This window comes from Panthera leo, chromosome C2 (genome assembly GCF_018350215.1).
Source record: "Panthera leo isolate Ple1 chromosome C2, P.leo_Ple1_pat1.1, whole genome shotgun sequence".
Classification (NCBI taxonomy): Eukaryota; Metazoa; Chordata; class Mammalia; order Carnivora; family Felidae; genus Panthera; species Panthera leo.
The window spans coordinates 65153929-65175359 of NC_056687.1; the positions used below are offsets into that span (position 1 = coordinate 65153929).

The window sequence follows — 21431 nt, forward strand, 5'->3', positions numbered from 1 at the left end:
AGCCCAAGTCCATGCCTTGGATTTTTGTATGTCCTGTTCGTACCACATGAACCTTCTTTCCCTCATCTAAGTGGTCAACTCCCAGTCCTCCTTTAAAATGCTCCTTATGTGTTACTGTTGCAGTGAAGTCTTCATGACACTGCAGCTTTCAAGCAAAGTTGATAAATCTCTTTTCTGCATCATCTCTGTACCTTTCTGAACACCTTTGTGTTATAATTACTTATCTGTCTTCTATTAATGAACGCTCAACATCACTATCTCTGGCACCCAGCAGTGTCTGATATGTAATAATTGCTCAGTAAATAGAAATGGGGGAGGGTTGGTGGTGATGACTGATAGGGAGGGGAAAGAAGCTTAAGGAATAGAACACGGAATCAGAGTAAATAGGATATTAAGGAACATTCCCATCATGTTCATGCCTATGAACTGCTTTCCTCTACTTACCCACCTTAAACCACCCAAACTGGCCAAGCATCTTTCTCCTTTTCCTGTATCCAAAGTTCACCCAACTGATCTTTTGCTATGCCATTTTTTTCCACTTAATTTCCCAGTATATAAACAGTCACCAAAAGGCAATTCTTTACTGAGTATGCATCTCCTAATCACCAAGCAAAGATGATGTACTTTCTTTCACATGACGCATAAGTAAAGGGATACACAGGGAACTATATCTGAATGTGGCACCTACAAAGGACAGCTGAAATATGTAGGAGCATGTTGCACTGGAGGCTTTTATCTCCCTGATGCTGTCATATCTGCAAAGGGGGGGGGGGGCACTTTGAAATTTCATTAGCCCAAACTAATTTTTATTTCTTATATCCACTCATTTGTTTAGCCAGCCTGGCATCTGGTCCTCCTGATTTAGGACTCATTTAGGATATGGCCAAGACAGGTCAAACCAGAAGGGGCAGGCAGGAGTGTAGGGGATCAGCTTAGGAGAGCCAGTCTGTTCTCTTTAATCAGATCTAATCTATCTGAGCTGATAGAACCAAGTTGGAGCCATTTTGATGTGCCAAGACCACCCATTTTGCTCTGAGCTGTCAAGTAATCTCTTCAAAATGTTTATGGGTCAAAAGAAACCCTATCTAAGGAAAGAATATTGAGATGGCCTCCCTCCACTCCAAGAACCATCTTATTTAGGTTGAGCCACTTTACAAAAGCAGCCAATACACTGTGGTTACCTGCTATTTTTCCAATATACCAAAATTGTTCCCACCTCAGGCCACTGTCTTTGGTATTACTGAATGCTCCCCAAATTATTTAGATGGCTCAGTCTTGCTTCTTTGCTCTGCTCTTTGCTCAGAAATCATCTTCTCAAAGACGTCTTCTAGCAATGCCACTCCTGGCACTATTTCTTTGCCCTGATTTATTTTCTCTTTACCACACTTACTTATTACTACCAGGAGAGAATACACATGAATTTATTTACGGCACATTCTGCACCTCCATATTGTAAGTTCTATGAGGGTAGGAACTTTGCATTTCTTTTTCACTGTTATTTTCCCAGTGCCTAATATTGTGCCTGGTGGTCAATACGTATTTGTTGAATAGCTGAATGGACTCAGACTGCCAAATAATGTATCTTAAAAACAACAAAAAGTATACATGTCAAAATATTTAAGGGGAAAATGGTTAAACTTAGCAGTCACCTTGGATAGCTGTATATAGACACGTACTCCTCATAATGCTGCCTTTGCTGAAAACCTGTTGGGAACTCTTCTGCAAGAATTGTTTTCAGAGCCAGTTTATGAATTACATGATTGGTCTTTTTACTTCATAGGTCATACTGTGTTTCACCAAAAACTTCACAGTGTAAAAAAGCCAAAGCACAGAAAACATATGAGAATACATTTCAGGCTCTCAAGACAAGGCCTCAGAAGTTTAGATGACTAGTGACATCAATTGACTAAGTAGATCACCTCTTGAGAATATGGACATGGACCAAAAAAGGTTAATGCTCACAAACATAGAGGTTCTGGAATTTCAAATTAAAAACACATTTTAGGCATAGATCAAATTATCTGAGGACAAAGAGGTAACTTCTTCTATTTCACTTCTGCTTATAACTCCAAACATGCTGTGGGCTGCTGTCCAGACTGCATCCAAGATTGTTTAGCTGAGAACTTGCCCATTCTTCCAGTTACTTGGTATCTTCAGTCTGCCTATACGCCAGCCCACATGGCTTTACACTCATCTTCTCCCACTGGTCCAGCCATACACCATCTCCTTCATGATATGGTCTTTCGTTCTAAAGACTGTCTTAAAAAATATTATTACAAATAGCTAATAATAAAAGGAAAATCTAAGAGGCAAAAGAAGTGAAAGAACAGGGAAAATGACCACAAAATCCTGAGTTTCAGGATAGTAGCTTATCTGTAAGTATTTTTAAATGTCATTGAACAGAACAAAATGCTGAGTTCCTATCTCAGAAATGCTTCCTCCCAGTAGGCAACAAAGAGAACCCCACCCAGGACTATAACCCAGTCTTTATTCCATGTACTCCAATACAGTTAGCCAGCCAAAGAGAAAGAGACTGGGTGCTGTCAGGCGACTCCACTGACTTCCCTTTCTGTAGCAGTCGGGCCAACCGAGGACTAAAGATAATTAGGACTGGAAGCAGCGTAGACACACCAAAGGTATGGTGTTAAGTGATATATGAGATGTGTTCATAAATGAATGAGTTATTCCAGAGCCACACAAACAAATCAATCTCTTTACTGCAGAGGCACACCTCTCGTCCTGTGTATTATTCAAATGTACTAACACATGAAAGATCACATCACCTTGTTTATGGATACATTTAATATCCCTTACCCTTCCCACCTTTCAAAACATAATAGTATACAAAATATAAAATATCTTAAATATTTATAAAAATCGCAAGAAAAAAATAGAACGTATGAAAATATTTTTATCTGAGTTCTCCCTCATTGTTGAGAGGCAGCTTAATTTGCCTTGAGTTCATAACTGTTGAGTGGGTAGGAGTATGCCCTGCCTAATACTATTCTGTCCCGGAGAAGCTTAAATAAAACATAGTAGTTGCAGAAGAGGATGAGAGCCATGGAAAGTGTGTGGTTCCACTTCTCTGACCGCAGCAAGGAATAGAGCTGGTAGAAGACGACACTGCCCTCAATAAGGATAAGCAGATTTAACAGCCTTAATGGACGATGAAATAGGAACTGTAAAGAGATTAAAAAACAAAATGTTATTTCACAGAAAAATACTGTAGTCTTCTCGCATTTTCTCCTAAAATAATTTCATATTTACAGGTTCCTATGTGCAATAATATATAGATCTGCTTACTGAACATCAAGCAGGCTATTTCTTGCTGTAGAGACCCAAACCTTTCCCATTTTGCTCAAGGAATAATGAAATAAATTTTATTTCAATGCCCTGAGACATGAAAAAGGATTATACCCAAAAGAACTCTGCCTCTAAACATTTTTCTTAAATTATATCTTGGGTATATATTCTATTTGAGATAATCCAAAGTATATTTATCTAAGACAGGGGCTGGATAAAGGACCGAATGGGAAATATTTTAGACTTTGCAAGTCAAGAGGCAAAAATTGAAGATATTATATAGGTGTTTACAACCGTTTAAAATGTAAACCATTTAAAAATGTAAAAATGATTGTTAGTTGTGGGCTGGTCTGAGACATAAACACCTACGCTAGACAAGTCTGGGGAGAGGGGAGGTCTTACAAGCTGAAATATCAATACAATAATTTCTTAATTTTCCCTTAAACTGTGTACCCACCATCATCAATGACTCAAATCCTCTACATCATAAATTTCTGCTGGATTTTTTTTTCTGGATATTGAGAAATAGGGTGCACATACAGGACGATGAGGAAAGAAGGAAAATTCAGTCAGAATTAGAGTTTGGCTAAAAACAGGGCTGCTGTATTCACTTCTACCAAATTATTTATTTATTTATTTATTTATTTATTTATTTATTTATTTATTTTCAATTTTTTTTTTTAACGTTTATTTATTTTGAGACAGAGAGAGACAGAGCATGGACAGGGGAGGGTCAGAGAGAGAGGGAGACACAGAATCCGAAACAGGCTCCAGGCTCTGAGCAGTCAGCACAGAGCCCAAAGTGGGGCTCGAACTCACAGACCGTGAGATCGTGACCTGAGCCGAAGTCGGACGCCTAACCGACTGAGCCACCCAGGCGCCCCTCTACCAAATTTTTTAAGTGGCTAAATCCTGGTTTACTAATAAAAATGCATTATGAATAGAAAGATAGAGGTCATAGGGTGCAAATTGTAGCAATGGTGATATATCATATCTAAATAAACTAATTTGGACCTCAAGGCACAAATTTGAGAATAAAGCCTAATTATCATGAAAGGTAGCCAGGTTCTTAGGGTCCTTCTTTGGGAGAAAGGAACTGTTTACCCTGGGTTCTAGTATATGATATTTAGTAATAGAATGTATAAAATTGGCTCAGATTTAATACTCTAAAAGGACCCAGGCAATTGGAGTTTCTGTGGCAATTCTAGCAATTAAAATTAAATGTGCCACTAAGCTATAAACTGAATGAGTAGAATGGTGAGGAAAGGCTTTAAATTCTAACAGTTACAGGTAGTAGGCATATTTTAAATGAGCGTTCTCAAACTTCAGTGTTCCTAAGAATCATTTCCAAATTTGTAAATGCTGCAAACTCCTGGAATCCTTCAGAGACTCTGATTCAGAAGTCTGGGGTAGGGGTCCTGAATCACTTTAAGGAGTGGGCCAGGTGATTTACATGCAAGTGGCTCAAGGACCGCTTTGAGAAGCACTGATTTACCTGTTTGGTCATGCAAAGTCAGGTAATAAGTTAACTTCCCTAATCCTTATTCTTTGGATTTTGCCCAGTTCTTCAGCTGTTCAACACACTAGCAAGGAAAACACTTATTTTTCAAGCAGAAAACTCCAGTAGAATACCTGGTCATTATAGGTTTCAAGGGGACTGCCCAGGCCAACAGAAGTCATTAATGGCCTGTGGAAGTCAGCTGACTGAATTAAATATTCTGTGTAGAAACCAAATGATTATGCAGCTGTGACTTAAGTCTACTCTTCCATCTTAAGGCAACCCCATAGGAGTCTAGAAGGAGTTGCTGGTAGTTTCCTCATTCAAGGGCCTTTCACCTTCTCCATGCTCCTCCCAGCCCCCACCCAGCCCCACCTTCCACAATGGTATTTACAAGCATCCAGCCCTGATACAGAGTTCCCAGTACTTAATTGAAAGGCCTTAGTAGCGAACGCCTACCTAACCAGAAAGCCAATGTACACTCCCACGGAACTGGGAGGGAGGAAGAGATTCAAGTATCCCCCAAAAAGGCCTCCAATTCTTTCTTAGAATGTAATCTTCATTCAAAGGCAATGCCCTGCACTATGAACAGTCCTCTGTATGCACCTTCTTTTTCCCACTGCCACTGATCAGCTGGCTTTTCTCTTATAAGTTAATACTGTTGTCTCCTAGAGTCAGAATTTCCTGGACACTGAAAAGATCAAATAGAACATAATCCAAGGTATAAATTCAAATGGGACAGAAGCTGGGATGTCCAGCTAGATGTCTAGTGGATGTCTACTGCTTCTTCCTTTTTAACTTATAAACCTTTTCCCCTTTTAATCCAGAAAAAGTAAAAGGCCAGAGATCATGGCATTTGTCTTACTTTGATAAGGGAAGTCAAGGTAATTTAAGGAGGTGATATGTATGACAAATACAAAAAACAAAACAAAAACATTACATTACTACATCAAATGTCACTTAAGGATACACAATACAATATAATAAAGATACCACTAAACCAAACTATTACAAATAAATATTGTAAGATGAAACAAGTCTTAAATAATTGCCTACTTGTTTCAAGTAATACTAGACTCAACAAATTCCAGTGTAACTTCAAGCTGCTGAAGCTGGGATAATGGTATTTGACCTTAAAACTGCCTTTCAGAATACACTTCCAAAAGACAGGGACTATTATACTAGTAGTGATAATTACCATGTATCAATTTCCGTATGTGCTACGCACTGTGCTAGGTGCTTACGCACAGAGAGGCCTCCTGATGCTTACCACTAAGTTTATGTTTGAAAAGAAATAAGTGGTACTTGCATAAAAGCGGGCATGGGATACGTCTGAAGGCACTGCCACGTTGTAAGGCCCCATGGCTCTATATAAACATCTGCTGTGTCGCACCAGCACCCCTTGAGGCCATATTGTATTTTCTGACCAACTAAGGGAGAAAGAAATGCAATGTTAGCATATTGGCAATAACAGCTAAGACAGTGTCTGGCAAGGGCAACTACATTTCTATGGAAGGGATTAAGTATTCAAGGCTTCATCTGCCTGAATTCTGAGAATACAGTAATTGCACAAACTGGAAAGAGTAGAAAGTATTTATTATCATAACTTCACTGCTATAGAGTAGAGATGTTACAAAGTGATATAGTTAACTCAGTGTCAAGGGACTTAAGAGGCTTAGGAAAATGAGCCAAAATAAATGTGTAAGGCATCTATGAGCCAGAAAATCGAATGTAAGCAGGTGGATGGTCATCTCAATCCCAAGTGAGCAAAATCTATGGATGGAAATGCTGGAGAAAACCAACAAGAAGAGAGAGCAGATGGTAGTAAGAGTAGTGGAAAATGAATATACTGTCGAATTAGCATGACATTACTGCAGAATTATATCCCCAAAAGCTATAGAATATCAATTTGTCACATACTTCAAATGCCTCATATATGTGTGAAGCTATACAGAACACAGAGACACACAAGGTACTGACACACAGACTTTTCTTTTTACCACTTTCTTGGTTTATTTTTATAGAAGTTTCTCTAGGAAAAAGAAGTTATGGAAGAAGCTTCATTCTTTCCAGCACCAATGTAATGGAGTTGGGGTGGGGATGGGGATCTTCAGGTTAAGCTTTTTAAAAAATCTAAGTTAATTCATCTCTTGCTGATTTTGGAAATGTTAGTTTCCTAGGGTAAGAACTGGGACAGCATTTTAGATATGTTAAAAAACAAAAAAAAACGTCTAGCACCCTGAAGCTTTCCCAGTTCAGAAAATGTTCCATCAGCCTTACTCACACTTACCAGCATTAAAGTGATGATACACCTCATGGCCATGTGCCATCAGGAGCCTGAAGATGCACAGTACTAGTACTGTGGATTGTATTTTCAATTTTTATTGAAATCTGTCCTTTGCCCACAGTCGGGTTTCTTTTCAGCCTGGCCCAATCTCTTTCAGTTCCTGGGCTTGAAGGCCTGTGCTAATCTGTATCAGACATCAAGGCAGATAATTGAAGGGAGGACTCTGAGGGGGAGAGGGGAAGGGAAGGTCCCCTCAATCTGTCCCACTTAATTAGGAAAGAATTTCTAGATGATGAAATTTGTGAAATGTTCCAATTATAAAAGGGAAGAAGATGAAGATGGTCCAGGTCTGAGAGGAAGGTATGGTGAGGGCTCAGAAGTGAGAGAACCAAAGGGTTCCAAAGTTAGGCATTTTGGATCACAGGGACCATGCAGAGAAATGACTGATAAGGGAACACAATGAGAGAAATGCTTACAGAGAACTCAATTAGGGACAGTTTTCATTTAAATATGGGAAAAGCAGAGAGACATTCATTAGTGAGTTTAGGGGGAAAAAATAACAAAAAAAGGAAGCAAGGAAAATTACTAGAACAAATTTGCATTTATTAGAAAGAAAAGATGAGAGAAGCAAATTTTAGCTGCCGGTGTGTGAGATGATTAGCTAGCAACTATTTAGCTGTGGCAATGAAGATGAGAAGATGAATCTTACAGTCTTTCAAAGAGAATTAAAAATATATCATGACTCTGTGAATTTGGGCAAAGGGTTAAGACTGAAAGAAAACTCCAATATTACAGCTTGGGAAACAAATTACAAACTCTAGAGTGACTGGGCAGTTGAAAGGTAGGAGGCATTTAAGGAGGGTCTTGGGGGGTGGTGGTGGGAATGAGTTAATGTCCCCTGTGTTCAGTTTAGAGTGATGACAAGCATCCATGTTGACAGACAAACAAACAAACAAAAACCTCAAATGTTCAAAGCCAAGAACAAGAATGACACACAAAGCAAGTAAACATGATCAGCAGCATGTAGAAAGGTGTGATATGGCTTTACCCTCAGGCTACTCACATGTGCTGTGGAGCATTGCTGTAGGACCCATGTTCGAGCTTCTGCCACTTGCCCAGGTGAGCAGCTGATTTATGTAGCAAATCACAGTATTTGGATGGCAGAAGTTGTGTGGTGAGCATGACAAAAGCATTGATCCACACCATAATGAGGTGTTCACATGACCAGCGCATGTCATAGTACTGGGTACTCTGGAAAAGATCAGAAGAGGGAGAAATGATCCATGCACTGGTAAGCAAGAAGGTAAGGATGGGTGCGTGTACATACGCCCTGCAGACAAATGCCACACTGAGTCACACATGCATTGGTTGTCCTGCTGTCCGTGCAGAAAGTTCAAGAGCAGAGTCCTCCAAAATCCTTCAACCTGACTTTCTGGCTGTATGAATTAGGGTTGGGAGGGAGAGGCAATTATATTTTAAGTGCTTTCTTTCTAGAAGAGGTGAGTGCTCTCTGTGAATGACCATCCGGCTGCAGATGTGCTTCTCAAAGGGTAAAGAAAGGGCACTAAAATGTCCCAAAAGATTTTGGGCCCAAGTGACATCCAGACCATTTTTCTTTTCTACTGAAGTAAATTGAAGTTTAGATAAAGGTTAGATTAAGTTCAAGGAAACTCCTGATTAACCATGTTAAGATCAACTACAATAGGCTGAAACCTCAGTCCTCTTAAACTACTACATACTGATTCTATTATAAACACAAGTTTTATTCTCCCCAGAAACTGAAAAGAAAAAAAAAAAAAAAAAAAAAAACTTTAAAAAAGAAAGAAAAAAAGAGGGGACCACCACGGGTGCATCACATATATGGAAATACCTATCCGCCAACCAGGAGCGGTATTAGTGCACTCCAGATGCAGCCGAACTCCACCAATCCAGGCTGCCAAAGGGGAGACAGAGAAAAGGGGGATTAAATAAGAAATACCCAGTTTATGTCATTCACACACAAATCCAGGAGGCATACAAAAGTAACCACTTACCTTCACAAAACACAGGGGTAGAAATGCGACATAGTAGGCACTGAAGAGGGAGTTGAAGAGAACTTCCTTGATTCTGTGGTTGAAATCGGCTTTCAGACACTCTACTTCATTGCGAATGAGGTCTGGAGATAGGGGGCAGCTGTGGGTGGGGATGGGCGTGGCATTATTAAACTGTTCTTTTAGGGACTCCAGCAGTAAGGAGAGAAAGTCTTTGGATTTGGCCAAGCCACCCACAGTTGAGGCACTCTCTTCTACCGCCTGGTGCTGAACCATGTAGTTATAGTCTGTGAGAAGAAGATGAGCTCTACTATCTTGGTGGAAACAGCAGAGAGGAACATAAACACCAAACCTGTAGAAAAAGGTAAATATGAAAAAAGGACCACAGATGCCCCTAAGATCAAATCTGATAACTATGTTAGTAAAATAGTCATGATTCACCAGTGTGAATGTAACAGGGACTTTGCTGTGGTAAATTCATTACTGGGGAAGTCCTTTAATTTCTTCCCATAAAGGCAATATACATTCATTGTAGAATAACAGAAGACTACAGAAAATCACGACAAAATAGAAAACACCTAAAAAATAATCGGTTTTATAATTTTTACAACTGGGTGCACAGACTTCATGCTTGCTTTTTTTATATGTTAAGCCTCATACAGCAAAAACTTTTGTATATATATATTTTTTTAAGTTTATTTATTTATTAGCATGTGAGCAGGGGAGGGGCAGAGAGAGAAAGGGTGAGAGAAAGAATCCCAAGCAGGCTCCACGCCAATGCAGGGCTTGAACACATGAACCATGAAAAGAAATTACCTGAGCCAAAATTAGATTTAGTCATTTTGTGACTTAGCCACCCAGATGCCCCTGTATCTTGTGAGTGTATATTTTGAGCATTTTTCCAAGTAATTAATATTTTTTCCACAACAATTTTTAAAGATACTATAGTGTTCTCATACAGATGTACCATAATTTACCAATTTCTTGTTGGAAACTTAGGCTGTTTCTTATTTTGCATTACCATAAATATCAATATATGGATAAGCACTTTACTACATGATCTTTGTTTACCTCTGGTAATTTTTTTTTCTTTTTTTAATGTTTATTTATTTTTGAGAGAGAGAGAGAGCGAGCACGAGAGCGGGAGAGGGGCAGAGAGAGAGGGAGACACAGAAACTGAAGCACACTCCAAGCTCTGAGCTATCAGCACAGAGCCTGATGTGGGGCTCGAACTCAAAAACCATGAGATCATGACCTGAGCTGAAGTCAGATGCTCAACCAACTGAGCCACCCAGGTGCCAAATTGCAGACTGTTCACTTAAAACTACCCCCACTTTTTTTAAATGTTTATTTATTTTTGAGAGAGAGAGAGAGAGACAGAGTGCGAGCAGGAGAGGAGCAGAGAGAGAGAGGCAGACAGAATTTCAAGCGGACTCCAGGCTCTGAGCTGTCAGCACAGAACCCGATGTGGGGCTCGAACTCATGAACCATGAGATCATGACCTGAGCCAAAGTCAAACACTTAACTGACTGAGCCACCCAGGCACCCCTCAAACTTCCCCTTCTTAGTGAGGTGCTCCCTGCCTCCTGACTATATCACCCATCCTGATCCTACAGGCACTCCTAGGTCCCCTTGCCTGGTTATTTTTCTTCACAGATCTTTCTACTCCATCTATTTTACATGTGTATTAGGTTTTTTATTTGTTATTTTTTCGCTTGGTCTATCTCCCTCACTACAATGTAAGTTCCGTGAACCGGAGATTTTGGTCTGCTTAATTCACTACTATATCCTTGATGTGTAGAAAAGTGACTGAAATATACTAGGAACTCAGTAAGTATCTAATGGATTAATGAAAAAAAATTCTATAAATACAATAAATAAATCTCTACAAGTAGAGTAACTTGATTAAAGGCCTGAATATTTTGAGACTTTTCATAACTTCTTATAGTTATTTCACCCTTGGCTCTTTAAAATTTTAAAAAATTCTTTCCCAAGTCTTTATTAAGTAACGTTCACATTGTGACTTATGCATTGTAAATAAAATGCTCTATTTGCTGGCATAAGTTCAGATATGGAAAATAGCAAATAAGAAGATATCCTATTTAGTTATGTATTTTATAAAAAATTAACAAATTCACCTGTTCATAGTTTTCTACAGTGGGAAAAAAAATGAGCTTGTTACTAAGTAAGAAGATGGTTAACAAGTCCGGGATCCACTGTGTATATGCCCTGTGGGAAGGAATAAATGCAGAAGTAACAGAACTCACACGTGCAAAACTGTGAAGGCCAGAGAAGCCTGTAAGTTCAATACTGCCGAAACAAACTGCACATGTAAAGATGGGATAAGAGCCTAGGGTGCAAGGCAGACTGCAGTGATGGCCCCATTTCTTAACCCTTCTTTGTAGTCTCACCACATAGCCCTCTGTGCGTGAAGTGATCCTGCCCTATACCCACAATGGGCTCAACAATGTGATCTGTTCTGGCCCAAGGAATGTCAGTAGACATGCTGTGATCAGAAGCTTGAAATGGATCTGATCAATTTCATGTGTCCATGTCTAGCCTGCCAGAGCATGAAGAGACCCATGGAGCAAAACTGAGTTGTCCTAGTTGCTTAAACTGACAGCCAGTCAATCCAACAAATGTGACTAAACATAGCTAAGATCAGGTAAGCTTCCAGACTTCGGATGACCCCAACTCATGCATGATCAATATGTACTGTGGTATGCTACCATGGTTTTGCAGTTGTTTGTTACAGCATTATATGGCAATAGGTAACTGATCCAGGGTAGAATGAGAGAAACTCATAGAATGAGAGAAAGGTAACATCAAAAGCTTAGACTATGAAGGGCTCTCTGTAAGGTAAAGGGGGTAAAGGAAATGATTTATTAAAGAATTTTAAAGAAGGTTAGTAACATGATTCAACTTTCATTTTGAAAATCATTATAGCTACAGTGAAAAATGGAAAGGAGGAGGGCAAGAATGGATTACCAGAAGACCAAATGGAGGTTTAGAATATAATAGCAGAGGTTACAGGGAGCAGTGGACAGATTCTTTTTTTTTTTAATTTTTAATTTTTTAAAAATTTTATTATTATTTTTAAAATATAATTTATTGTCAAGTTGGCTAACATACAGTGTGCTCTTCGTTTTAGGGGTAGATTCCTGTGATTCATTGCTTACATACAACACCCAGTGCTCATCCCAACAAGTGCCCTCCTCAATGCCTATCATCCATTTTCCCCTCTCCCCCATCCCCCTGGATAGATTTAAAATAAATGTAAGAGCTACAACTGTTAGTCATTGGACTAACTTACCCTAAACTGAGAAACTAGCTGAGAATCATATTTAAAAAAAACAAAAAAAAAAGGCAGAAAAGAGTCCCTTTCTTTTTTAATCTATGAATAAACAAGAAAATAAAGATGTGATTATTGCCATTATCTAGTATTTTATATTTAGCATACTTAATTTTTAAATTGAAGTTAAATAAAAGATTATACAACTTTTAAAAATTGAAGAAAGTAAATATATTTAAATATAAACTGTTTAAATTACACACTTATTTCACTCTGTTGCAGGAGTGTGGAGAGCCTTCAAAAATTAATAAGCTTCTTTCTATTCCTAAAAAGTTTGCTAGCCATTTTGATATGGTAATCCTTTTAAACTTAGCCAAAATATTCCTTGATATATCCATAATTAGCCTTTCAAATCAAATAGGGTTAACCTTCTAATGGATTCAGAGGTACCTGGGTGACTCAGTTGGTTAAGCATCTGACTTCGGCTTAGGTCATGATCTCACAGTTTGTAGGTTCGAGCCCATCTGGCTCTGTGCTGACAGCTCAGAACCTGGAGCATGCTTCAGATTCTGTGTCTTCCTCTCTCTCTGCCCCTCCCCCACTTGTGCTCTCTCTCTCTCTCAAAAATAAACAAACATTAAAAAAAAAAAAACAATGGGGCACCTGAGTGGCTCAGTCGGTTGACCATCTGACTTCGGCTCAGGTCATGATCTCCTGGTTTTTGGGTCTGAGCCCCGTGTCAGGCTCTGTGCTGACAGCTCAGAGCCTACAGCCTACTTCAGATTCTGTGTCTCCTTCTCTCTCTCTGTCCCTCCCCTGCTCATGCTCTTTCTCAAAAATAAACTTAAAAAAAAAAAATTAAAAAAAACAAAAAAAACTTCTAATGGATTCAACCAGCTGTTGTTGATAAATAGAATAACGAAATCATTTCAGTTGAAGCAGTTGAAATATTAATCAAGAAATAAAGAAACAACTGATGTAAAATATTATACCTTATAAGAAATATGAGTCATGCAAAATGTTTGTAACATAGAAAATTCATTTTACAGGCAAAAAGCTTAATACTAATAAACTGAGTTGATGACTGCCTTAATTAAACAGTATAATCAGGCCTACCATAGTATACCAATAGACTTCCTATCATCCCTGTTCATACAATCTTTGATTATATCTTGATTTTATGCTACGTAACTGTTAAATTCATGCTTACGCTTCAGTACCATAAATGGTTATATAAAACAATGATTCTCAAACTTGAGCAAGCGTCAGAATCATCTGGAGGGCTTGTTAAAAGACAAATTGCTGGGTCCTACTTTCCGAAGTTTCTGTTTCAGAAGATTTGGGGCAGATTCTGAGAATTTCTATTTCTAAAAACTTTCCAGCTGATGCTAATGCTGCTGGTTCTGGAAACCACACTTTGAGAACTACTGATTACAGAGTAATGGTGCAGACAAGAGCTCTGAAATCAAAAAGGCCAGAGTCTTTCTCACTAACTGTCTGACCACGGATAAGTTTATTTTAGACTCTTAATCTGTCTTTACCTGTGGCAAACCCTGCTGTCTGCCAACAGCCACTGTGCTCCTGTTCTTCCATTGCAATAGAATTTTTAGATCAGATACAGCTGCAAATTTCCAAAGTCCTTTACAATCTATCCTGCTAGGGAGTATGGAGTAAAAAAGATAGCAGGAGCTTAGGTCCCAACACCATGGAGCTAGCTGCCACAGCTATCCAATATGATTTACACACATACTGTACAGAAATAAACGTCTAACTTTTTAAAGCCCCGAATACTTTGCATCCGTTATGGCGGACTAAATACACTGCCTCCTGAGTTATGGTATGATTTCATGAGGTGATGTTTATAAACACCTAGCCTAGCACTTAGCACAGAACAGCTCAAAGAATGACAGCTATCCATTAACATCCAATGAAGAAAGTATTGGCCCAAGGCATAGAAGTTAAACTATGCAAAACAGTTTAAAAAGCCAACATGTACAGTAAGTTGCAACTATACATTGATCAGAATGGCTAAAATTTTAAAAACACCAGGGATGCCTGGGTGGCTTAGTTGGTCGGGTGTACAACTCTTGACTTTGACTCACGTCATGATCTCACGGTTACTGGGATCAAGCCATGCATCTAGCTCCATGCTAACAGCATGAAGCCTGCTTGGGATTCTCTCTCTTTCTCTCTGCCCCTCCCTTGCTCACGCACACGTGAATGCTCTCTCTCACTCAAAATAAATAAATAAACTTTAAAAACAGAAAACATCAAATGCTAACAATCGTGTGGTGCAACTAGAATTCTTATAGAATTGGTGGGGGGTAAAAGGATACGACGTCTTTGTGAAGAGGTCTGGTAGATTCTTATAAAACTAAACATACTCCTACCTTATGGCCTAGCAAGGCCTCTCTTAGATATTTCTCTCAAGAGAATGAAAACATTTCTTCACAAAAAGACTTGTGTAAGAATGTACCTAACAGTTTTATTCTTAGTAATATCCCCAAACTGGAAACAATCCAAATATTCAATAGTAGGAGAATAAACAAACTGTAGTATATTCATACAATGAAGTGTTACTGATATATGTAACCACATGGATAAATCTCAAAAACAATATGCTGAGAGAAGCTTTACACAAAAGTGTATATCCAGTATAATTCCATTTATATGAAATTCTAGAACAGGCAAACTAATCTATGGTGGAAAAAAAATTAAAACAGTGATTACCTCTGGGAAGTGGTTGGTGGTGTTTGGAAAGAGGCATGAAGGAACCTCTAGAATAATGGTCATGTACTATATTGGGACACAGATCTGACTTATAAGTGTATGCATTTATCAAAACTCAGCAAATGTACACAAGATTTGTGAATTTTATGTATTAATTTTACCTCAAAAGAAAAACTGTAAACAAATATCAAACTCTAGTGACTGATATGCATAGGCTGACATATTTTGGAAGAAGTGAACTGAGGTCTGCAACTTAACTTTGAAATGCGTCAAAAACAAGGTGGACTGATAGATGGACAGAGGAATGTTGGACAGTTATGTGTTATGCAATGATAGTAAAACATTAATGGGTGAAATTTAGATGCGGTTGCACAGGTGTTTGCTGAAAAATTCTTTCAATCTCACGTGTTTAAAATTTCCACAGGGCGCCTGGGTGGTTCAGTCAGTTAAGCGTCCGACTTTGGCTCAGGTCATGATCTCGCAGTTCGTGAGTTTGAGCCCCACATCTGGCTCTGGGGTGACAGCTCAGAGCCTGGAGCCTGCTTTGGATTCTGTGTCTCCCTCTCTCTCTGCCCCTCCCCAGCTCATGCTCTGTTTCTCTCTCAAAAATAAACAAACATTAAAAAAAATTTTTTTTAAGTTTCCATAATAAAATGCTGGTCAAAAAAGGTAAGTCTATAGGGCATGAGTACAGCATATTTGTTACATGAACCCAAATATCAAAGTATTTTGACCAAAAGAGTAAGACTGGTTGAGCCAGTCCATTCAACTAACACTACCCATCATTTGTGTCAATACAGGCTGTACCAGGTCCCTTTATTTGGTGAAGAGAGCCAATTAAAATATTCTCCACTGGTAGAATAGCATACCTCTCAAGTTTCTTGGGACAGTCCTGGTTTAAGCCTATTGCTCCAATTGTGTCCTAGTGTAGAAAATAAATTATATGGTCACCCTATCCACTCATCTTTCCAATTTTCTAAACTTTTGGTTTATATTCGAAGAATTTCCTTTTCCTCACTTTTATACTACTGTTTGCTTGACCCAAATTATTTCTTTAAAAACTTACTAATACAATGGTAAAACTGGAGTACTCACGGGTAGCCAAGGAAAAGGAGATTGAGCACTGAATGGCTTCGGAAGAGATTGACGAGGGTCCAACAAAGTACCCATCCACATAAAGTAAGTAGCACCAAACGAGCTGATATCAGAACCATGTAGTGAATCATAGATGCCGCACCCGCCTTAGTGGCCTGGAAGTTTGGAACCACCAAAAGGAACATTTTATAAATGGCCTTATTCAAAAGCAATATGACTCAAGTAAGGAATTAGTAGATTTAGTGGAAATCTGTGACCAAAAAAAGGGGGCGGGGGTGGTGGGAGAAAAACTGTCTCATCCCACTTACCTTCCTCATTTTTAAAGATTCAGACCTCTCCAGGAAATTTCTTGGTTCTTTAAGTTCTTATGACATTGTCTAATTTGTTTACATTAGGGCTTCTCAAAGTATGAGAGCCACATTCATCAGAGTTACTTGGGCTACTTACTGAACTTGCAAATTCCTATTGCCTTTCCTTACAGATAGAGAACAAAGCTGTAAGTGAAGGAACCTGTATTTTAATAATCTACCAGGTGATTTTTATGTACATAAAGATATTGAACCATTAATTTATCTGACTTCAGATTAAACTGTAATGACCTCAACAGGAGTAACAACACTTCCATTTTTCTTGCAATCTTCCCCCCAATCTATTTGCTGAATTAATGTGTAATAAATTACTGAAGATTCAGAAAATAATCAGACCTTCTCTGACAAATCCCTATGTAAATAAAACTTTCTTTTTTTGACTTTTGCAAACATGGAAATAATGTACAATCACTTCCACTTCTTTATATCACAGCTATTCAAATATTTGTTCTTAATCTCACATTTTAAAAACTGATTAAATACAGTAAGAAAGCGTACTTATCTAAACATGAAGTTTTACAATGTTATTTTCTTTTACAATGAACTAGTAAGAAGAGAATGAGCAAAATGCAGGGGAAAATGGTAGATTCCTACAACCTCAAAACAGCAGTGTCAGAATACAGAAAGAAGAAAAAAATTATGTGGGGTCAATAGCAATGGGAGGGAATAAAGAGACTTTCAGGTCCTTCATATATCCGTTTCTTAGTTTACCCAACATACTACATAGCATATATAATATACATGCAATATATAATATTTATATAGTTACTTATAAATGCAAAGAAGCAGGTGAATTAATACCCTAAGCCTCAAACTATGGAGAAGGTTCAAACTGTTCTCAGTCACAGCAGGGCAAATAATTGTGTATTACTACCCTGATATATACCTCATGCCAATGTACCTCATGTGTCAAAGCTGCTGGAATTATGCCATTGCCTCCATTTTCAAAATTTAAAGGCTGTTTCTGACCAATGTCACCAGAGTAGCAGAGCTTGGATGTATTTATCATTTTTGCCTTATTCCAAAGTCCAAGCTCTTAACCACTATGTTATGTATGACAGATACTGTATCAGGCCCTAGGGACACAGTAATAACCAAGACAAATAAGACTTCTGTCTTTATGAGGCTGCCGAAATAAAAAAGACAATTGATATTTACACAAAATAATTATTTTTATAATTGTGGTATAAGTGCTACAGGAAAAGAGTAGGCTGTTAAGGAGAGCAAATAACAAGAGACCCCTAATCATTGGGAAAGCTTTCTGAGGAAGTGATATTTCAGCTGAGATCTAAAGAATAAGCAAAAACAAGCCAGGTAAAGAGTAGAAAAATATTCCTAATATTATGTTAATTGAGAAGTACAGTATATATACAAATAAAGATTAGGAAATATACGAAAATATGGTCTTCTCAATAATGAGGTTGTAAGTTACCATTTTTTCCTGCTTTATATTTTAGTGTTTTCCAATTTTTTTCAGTAAAATATGCTACTTTCCTATTTACAAAAATAATTTTTTAAAAAGGGAGTTGCCTCAGGTTGGTAGAAGAATAGCTGAATAACTTTTTGGTCTTGTGGAGCAAATAGAGAAGTAGAATTGGCCTGGAGGTGAATGAACAGTCTTATCTAGTTGGGAGGTATTCCTCCGAGAATAGTATTTAGCTTTCTGAATTAATTACCTCCAGCCTCTCCTTAAAAATGGTCTTTCTCAAGGTAGGGATACTTTCTGATTTAAGCAAAAAAAAAAAAAGAAAAGAAAAAAGAATGTAAACATTTTAATGGAAGGAAGGAGAGATGATGGTTCTTATCTAATTTAGCTTTTTTTAAGGAAAAGAATCACTATACAGCTCTTATTTTTAATTTCTGAATAGGTAATATAGTCAGTGCTCAAAATACAAAATGTGTAATAGTGTTTGTAGTGAAATTTCCCTCCTAATGGTCTTGTTCCCAGACATAACTAGGCAGTCCATTATTAGTTCGTATGTCCTTCTACAGATAATTTATTCATATATAAGCAGGTGTATTTTGTTCCTTCCACCTGCCTTATTTTAAACACTGTTCTGTACTTTGTTTTTTTCACTTAATATCTTAGTAGTCAGTACATTTTCATCTTTTTAATGGCTGTGTGCTATTCCATTATGTACATATCCCACAACTATTTAAACATTCTTTAATTCTTTCTCATGGGCTTTAACTTACAGATTTAAGTCTTTGACCAGAAATCTTTTTAAATTTAAGTATTTTGATCTCTGTAAGAATTGCAGGTTTCTTTAGAAAACAGCTAAACACTTTCCAACTAAGATCATGCAAAAATTGTTAAGCTACTGTTAAGCCATTAGCAAAAGAAACAACAGAATAGGTCAAGTTATAGCCCTTGGAGCTCCAAGGTAGAAACCTCAGTCATGAAGGAATTTACACATTAGCTGGACATACTAATTTGGCATAAACAAGTACCATTTCTAAGTAATTGAAGAGATGAAACAAAATCCTGCCAGTTTTCACAGATAAAAGCATAAAACTCCACTGAGTTCCTCTAAAGAAAGAACAGATTTTAATATATCCAAAGGCAAGCATCTATTTTCATGATCTAAATAACGAACCTGGGAGAAAAGGTTTTAGACAGGCTTTCCCGCTGTGAAAAAACAGGGAATCCTACTTTTGGTTCATTTCAAATGCCTTTCAGGTTATGACTTAACATCTGCACTTACTCTGTGCTCACAAGAAATAAGCTTCCTGAAAATTAGAGCTTATAGACACAAAGACAAAACATTCATGTTTTGGAAGGAAAAAAGTTGACTCTCAGTTATCTGTAATTATAGTAACTATTTACTTAAAACTATACATTAAATTATAAACTCCAAAATTAAAATTCTTAGTCACTTTAGCTAAGTTAAGATTTTTTGTTTTTGTTTTCATAATCATTTATAGGGCATAAGATAACAAAATCTTAAGAGAACACATTTTACCTCCTTCACTGGAGTTTACAAATATATTAAAGAATAATTACCAATGGCCATTTATATCAACAACATGTAATTTAAAAAAGACATTAACGTCCCAAGTCTTTCCTCTATTGCCCATTAAGATTCTAATCTTTAATATTAGTCTTATGCAAATTTGGATGTTGTCATTTTAAAATTCCAAGTTTTAATAAACTCAAACAAGTATCTCTTGCTAGCAACTCCACAAATGGTATATAACTTCAAGTAAATGTTACCTAAAACAAAGTTTTAGATGCAACTGTTCATTTATATATAACTCTTCGTATCAATAGTTATTTAAAATTCATCCTATTCTTACTATAACTACTAAAATAAGAAAGATTATATTGAAAAAGTTGGAAACTATAAATAAGCTCCTATCAAACTAAAGAGATTTATAACTGTTCTCTTGAACACAGGACACTGAATTTTAAACATATTGTAGGAAAACCTTTTAAAAATAACTAGCACAACTCATGTGGAAGTAAAGAAATTAATTTGTAATTGTAGTCAATTATATTTGGACACGTCACATATTCAGCTTGAATCCATCTTAGTAACTAATCTAGCTCCAAGTGATAAAATATAGTGTTCTAGAGCTGTTACCTCTGAGATGAGGGCCCATACAAGCCTCCTTGCAAGCATCACTGTGATGAATGCTGCCAGGTGGTAATCAATGAGATGAAAATTCTGTTAAGAGAAACAAATCACTGCATCAGAAAGAAATATGTGTATCTGGCTGCAAATATTACACCAAAATGTTTGCCCCCTCAAAAGATCTTCCTTACATCACCTTACATATACAGACCACAAGAATTTAAAAGCTCTTGAAAAGACTACCTACCTTCTATTTCTCCTTTCATGAAAAACTGCTTTAACTTTACAAACACTATTTTAAACTATCTGGAATGTATTCCTCTCCTTTCTTTGAAAGTTTACTGTGTTGAAAGGAAAAGACTATAGCTTTGAGTTAAAAAGTGATAACCTGCAGAATTAGAGCAAGAATAATTTATTTAAAATGCCATATTTATAAGTGTCAAATGTAATGGATGAGATGGAACTCTTAGCGTTCAGGAGTTAATATTTTTGGTCTCTCTATGCAAGCTTATGTTAATCTAATTGGGCATCTACTAACCTAAACTCCCTCCTGGCTGATATATCAATTATATTCACTTTGGTCTTTCTCTTTAACTTGATTTAACAACGTGTCCTCTATTTGATCTCTTCTTCCTAAGAAATGACAGCATTATCTAGATGTTGCATATGGTTCCTTCTAATTCTAAGCCTATATAAATAATAAGCAAAATGAAAAATCATTAGCAACAAACAAAACTGGGATGTATTTTCATCTTGATGGTCAAAAGGTCAATAGCTTTCCACAGTCCTTCTTCAAAAGCTGAATTTCTTAATTCAGTCAGTAAATATGTTCTGGGCACCCACAATGTGCTCCAAGTACTCTTCTTGATACTGACGATACACTGCTGAAGAATGACAGACAAGGTTCCTGCTCTCCTGGATCTTACTTTTTATTGTGCTGTGAGAGGCAAAGATAGCAGAGATTACTAGTTGTCTCTTCTGCCATCATAGTCAAATTTAAGTGGGCACTGACTCCTAGCTAACTACAGGTTTATTTCCATGCCTCCCTTGCAAAAACTACTTATAGCTAAGGGATGTGAATGAAGTGATATATATAACTTCCAAGCCATGCCCTTAAAGGAAAGAGCTTTCTCCTTTCCTCCTTCCTGCTGGCCATATGTGCTGACAGGAGTCAGAGTAGCTATCTTGGACTATGATTTGGAAGAAGCATGTTGGAGCTGGCAGAGCAATAGAAACAAAGAGGTGCCACACTG

General features: G+C 37.5%; 1 protein-coding gene across 2 annotated transcripts in view; it reads right to left on the bottom strand.

The window, feature by feature from the left end:
* Positions 1-2784: 2784 nt before the first annotated feature.
* Positions 2785-21431, bottom strand: part of TMEM39A (transmembrane protein 39A) — a 30579-nt gene continuing 11932 nt past the window's right edge. The window contains exons 4-10 of one of the 2 annotated variants that reach the window (XM_042955396.1): positions 20188-20271; positions 16236-16390; positions 9122-9470; positions 8152-8339; positions 6111-6231; positions 3761-3814; positions 3099-3179 (exon numbers count right to left, since the gene is read on the bottom strand). In XM_042955396.1, the coding sequence (XP_042811330.1) occupies positions 3788-3814; positions 6111-6231; positions 8152-8339; positions 9122-9470; positions 16236-16390; positions 20188-20271 (924 nt within the window). In that variant the 3' untranslated portion in view covers positions 3099-3179; positions 3761-3787. Of the gene's footprint in view, positions 3180-3760; positions 3815-6110; positions 6232-8151; positions 8340-9121; positions 9471-16235; positions 16391-20187; positions 20272-21431 lie in introns of both variants that reach the window. The other variant, XM_042955395.1, reaches the window with a different exon arrangement.